Source organism: Medicago truncatula, chromosome 5, assembly GCF_003473485.1.
Source record: "Medicago truncatula cultivar Jemalong A17 chromosome 5, MtrunA17r5.0-ANR, whole genome shotgun sequence".
Lineage (NCBI taxonomy): Eukaryota > Viridiplantae > Streptophyta > Magnoliopsida > Fabales > Fabaceae > Medicago > Medicago truncatula.
Window position 1 is genome coordinate 5,659,334 of NC_053046.1, and position 4,496 is coordinate 5,663,829.

Sequence of the window (4,496 nt, forward strand, 5' to 3'; positions counted from 1 at the left end):
AAAGATGATCTTTGATAAAAATAGAATTGGCGCCAAAAATAGAATGTTGCTCACCCAATAAATGTTGCTAGACAGCAGTGTTCCAAGTCTTGGGTCAGTTGTGCCCAGGGACAAACCTATAAGAAATATTGTAGCTATAGGTGCAAGTGCCCCCACTTTATTTTCAACAATTTTCCCTTATTATATACGTCTTATGTACTGACTCACGACTTAAAGTGAAAAAAAAATCGTGTTTTTTTTCACTTTAAAGAGATTAGCGGAAAAGCTCACACACGTTAAGTTTTAAAATGTTAGAAATTGTATTCTTCAACTCGTGTATCAGCAGCGTATCAAATGTTATTGTAGTCTTTTAGATGTACTTTTGGAACATAATGTTCTTATTATTTTATGCAAAACAGGAGATAAATATACATGAAATGCATTCCAATAAGATAATTTGTCATCCACAAGGACCACAACATTCCAATTTGATATGAATTAAATCACAGAACAATCCGTACGAATGTTCCCATTGTGTGAATTCTTGACACCAACTCGACCCAATTTGGTCATGGCAGCAACAAAATTAGCATGAAATATTTTGTTACTACTAGCAAAAGCATTTACTGCAGCTTTGGATCTTGAATCCGTGAAGAGGACTTGGTCTGAGGTGAATAAACCCTTCCCCTTTTGTAGATTCTTGAAATAGACATTATCGAAAGCATGTGGAGTAACTGGGTCCATATCAACTGCAACCCTTGGATCCACATTCCTTGGGCACATTGATTTTAACTGTGCTGCGTATTTTAAGTCTAATGTAGGGTCTACTCGACTCGTTGTCTTGAAATTATACACTCTATTGGTGAATTTGTTGCAATGTGAGAATCCAACAGTGTGAGCACCTACAGAGGGAATGAATCATGTCAATCAACACAAGGATCCAAAGTTTTATTTATTAATTTTATTCAATGATCCTTTTCAACTTTTCAAAGATGATTACTTTTTATTATTTTACATTTATAAATTGGATATGTTGCCGACAATCACTAGAAATACTATCTCCTTCGATATCTTTATTTTTCTACATTGATTAAGTTGAAAAAACTCATAAGATCTAACTCAGATACTTGAGTATAATTACTTTAATTTGTAGTATATATAGGCTAATAATCGAGTTTATATAGTGCATTTTTAGTCAATTCAAGAGCGTTTAGATGAGATGATACACATTTCTTTTAACTTAACCAAAGTCATTGGTTCGAAATCAGTTTTATGCATGCAGCATCATGAAACTTTTTAAGGAGAATTTACCGCTCATTTGAATTCCACAAAGACTCAAGGATACTTTTCAAAGATTATTTTGCATTGTATATTCCTCCCACTAAATCATTTAATTAGTCTAAGATTTTGTATGACACTAAAAATAAATATATAAAATGACAAGTTGCTCATTATATTTAATTATTAACTATCAATTAAATCTCTACATTTTAACAACTTACTATCAATCTACTTTTTATATTTATAATCCACTTCCAATATTTTGACTTAATATCAATTTAGTAGCTACCATGCTCAAAGAAGGTTTAATAAGAAAAAACTTCAATAAAGTCTGATATTTTTTTATTAATGTTCACAATATGTTAGACCTATTTGTGAACATCAAAGTTATGGACGAATTTGGTATTTTATTCTATCCAATACCCTCGTACCCTCAAACAGTATAATGACAATCACATAGGAACATCCGAACATGGATCAATATGTCTCATGTTGGCATGGCACCTGTTTAAAATTATTTGACTGGCACCCTTTAATTGGAAAGTGTAAAAACTGTAAACCACGCGGCGCATTACCTGAAAGTGCAATCATTTCTGTTTGTGTAAGCCCGTGGTGTTTAAACAATGTATTAAGCTGGTTCAAGTTGAATCCAGGCTCAGGAAGTTTTCCATTAACATCAGAATCTTTAGATCTTAGCCCATCAAATCTTCCCAATTCTACCTCATAGTAAGGTCCTCCTGCCTGAAAATTCAAATTTTACATTAACCTCCTAGTCAGTCGTCATAAATAATACCAAGTCTAATAATTTATACAATAAATCTTTTATATTCTAATAATAATTAAAGTATATAAAACCCGTCGATGTAGCTTTTAAAATATTTGAAAATGTGTTGCAGTAGTCTCTAACATCTTAATAGTTGAGATTAAATTGACGAATTTTATATATTTAGAACAAAATTAGTTTAGAGAAAAAATAGATTAATTCTAGAATAAATTTAGAAACAAACAAACCAACGCAATAACATCACGAGTTGCCATAGCAAGAATATCAGCACAAGAAACTTTATTCTGGCAAAGAGGAACAGCGTCCACAGCTGCTTTGGCTTGTATAACTGTGTCAAATCCATCTCCAGCCAATGAAAGATTATCAGGGTGATCCCTCTCTGCTCTATTATGTGGCGTTGAAGATACAAGAATAGAACCATCACAACCCTGTGGTAATTGCAATATGATAGACATGCACAACATAAATTAGAAAAGGTAACATTTATTTATGGTGAACCAAATAAAATGCATGTAATTGAAATTAATTACCTGAACAAAGCAGTCATGGAAGAAGAGACGTAGAGTGGCAGGAACTGTTGTAAATGTTTGATGAAATTTCTTTTTGACAGCTTCTCTGACAATGTTTTCAACATTGGGACAAGAATTCTTGTAGTGGTGTCTACTTAATTGGGCATGAGTAGGACGTGAATGAAGAAAGAGAGTTAAGAAGAGTAACGAGACAAGTATAAGATTAAGCTGAGCCATTTGATGTTTTTTTGCAGAGGTAAAGTAAAGGAGTGTATAAAATGTAGTGTGTGAGTGGATTATATATGCTTTAATTGGAAAAGGTGTGAGAAGATGAGTCAAAATTTTACCATATGGAATGTGAAATTGTCGGGGTCACGAGCCAGTTGGATTAGAATCTTTTCAACTATTTTTACAGCAAGAAAGTGAATTTTGAGTAATAATACAAGAATGATAATGCATGTTTTGAAAGGGACACGATTAATTGATGGTTATAAAGGGAGTCCTTAGTTAGTGAGGTTGGCCATAAAGTATATCAATTTTTTATAATTTAACTTTTTTAATTTGTATTTTAAAAATTCTCTTGGTCTTTTTTCTGCCCTTTATTTCTTAAAAAATAGAATGAATTCCAACCCTTGCACCTCATTGGTTGACGAAATTTGTTGTATACACATCTAATAGGGCTAAAACACACTAGTAAAATACTAAAATATCCCTTCGACAGTTAACTGTCGCGGAAGTCAATCGACGGTAGTTAACTGTCGAAGGGATATTTTGATATTTTACTGGTGTGTTTCAGCCCTATTGGATGTGTATACAACAATTTTCATGGTTGACTGGCCAAAGGCTCGTGCTCGACGCTTACAAGGCCCAAATTTGGCCCAAATAAGTATCTATCAAGCAAAAGTTCAATTGCGAGAAGGCTCAAACACCGCATACAACACATCTTAACAAAGGAGATTTCATGCCCATCAAGATGAGTGAATTCTGCTCTTCTCCCATAAAAAATTGTTCGCTTCCAACCAAACTTCCGAAAATATTCCTGTGTGACTTAAGTCACGCTGTGCGAGTTAACTCACATAGGTTATAAATTCTGCGCGAGTTAACTCATGTAGGTTATAAAACCCTATGTGACTTAAGTCACATAGGGATATTTTCGGAAGTTTGATTGAGAGCGAGTAATTTTTTATGGGAGAAGAGCATAATTCAAGATGAGAAGCTTATAGGATTCCTCATAATCCATAACGCTTCCGACCATCAAAGTTACCCAACATTCAACGATTATCTAAGTCCGTTGTTTGCAATGGCCTACAAACGGTTGTTTCGGTAGTCATTCTACTTGTTGTATAAAAAGGTGTTTTGATCGCAACTCAAGGTACAAATAGTGTATCCTTCAATCTTTTAGCTTCTACTTTCATATTGACCTAAGCATTAAAGTATTTATAAATACCTTAACTCGCGTCTCGATGATTGCTGCTAAACCAACGCCAACATTCTGATCACTGCTGTGATCAAAATGTTTGCATCTGGGTCAAGGAGGGGCCTATTATGATTCCAGATTTCTCAATTTCCAAAAGTTTGTGGACCAAGATAATAAAATACGAAAACTAACATCTAAATTAGCACAACAGGAATGTGTAGTAGCATGCACGTTAAGCCTACTTTAATTTCCTGACCTCCCTAGGTAGGTAGTTTGGTCGCTAGACAATTTCTCTTATTTCTTACACATCTTTTGTTTTTTATCTCTTTTATGGTCACGTATCTATCATATAGCATATTTCTCGTTTTGTGTCTCTTCTCTTCACAGTGCTATGGTAAATTGCGGTTTAAAAACACATTTAAAACGGAGCTAACAAACTTATATGTCAAAAAAATTATTTGATTGATACCCAATATTTCTAGAGTTGATTGTAAGAACTGAGAGTTAAGGAACAGAATGAGAAATT

The 4,496-nt window shown here is 33.7% G+C and overlaps 1 protein-coding gene across 1 annotated transcript; it reads right to left on the bottom strand.

Annotated features, from left to right (window-relative positions):
* Positions 1-354: 354 nt before the first annotated feature.
* LOC11424137 (peroxidase 51) lies at positions 355-2,843 on the bottom strand. The gene is made up of 4 exons (XM_003611573.4): positions 2,575-2,843; positions 2,272-2,472; positions 1,836-2,001; positions 355-881 (listed from the first exon to the last, which is right to left on the bottom strand). Exons 1-4 carry the CDS (start codon positions 2,788-2,790, stop codon positions 478-480), a joined length of 987 nt encoding a protein of 328 aa, XP_003611621.1. The 5' UTR covers positions 2,791-2,843; the 3' UTR covers positions 355-477.
* Positions 2,844-4,496: the final 1,653 nt, after the last annotated feature.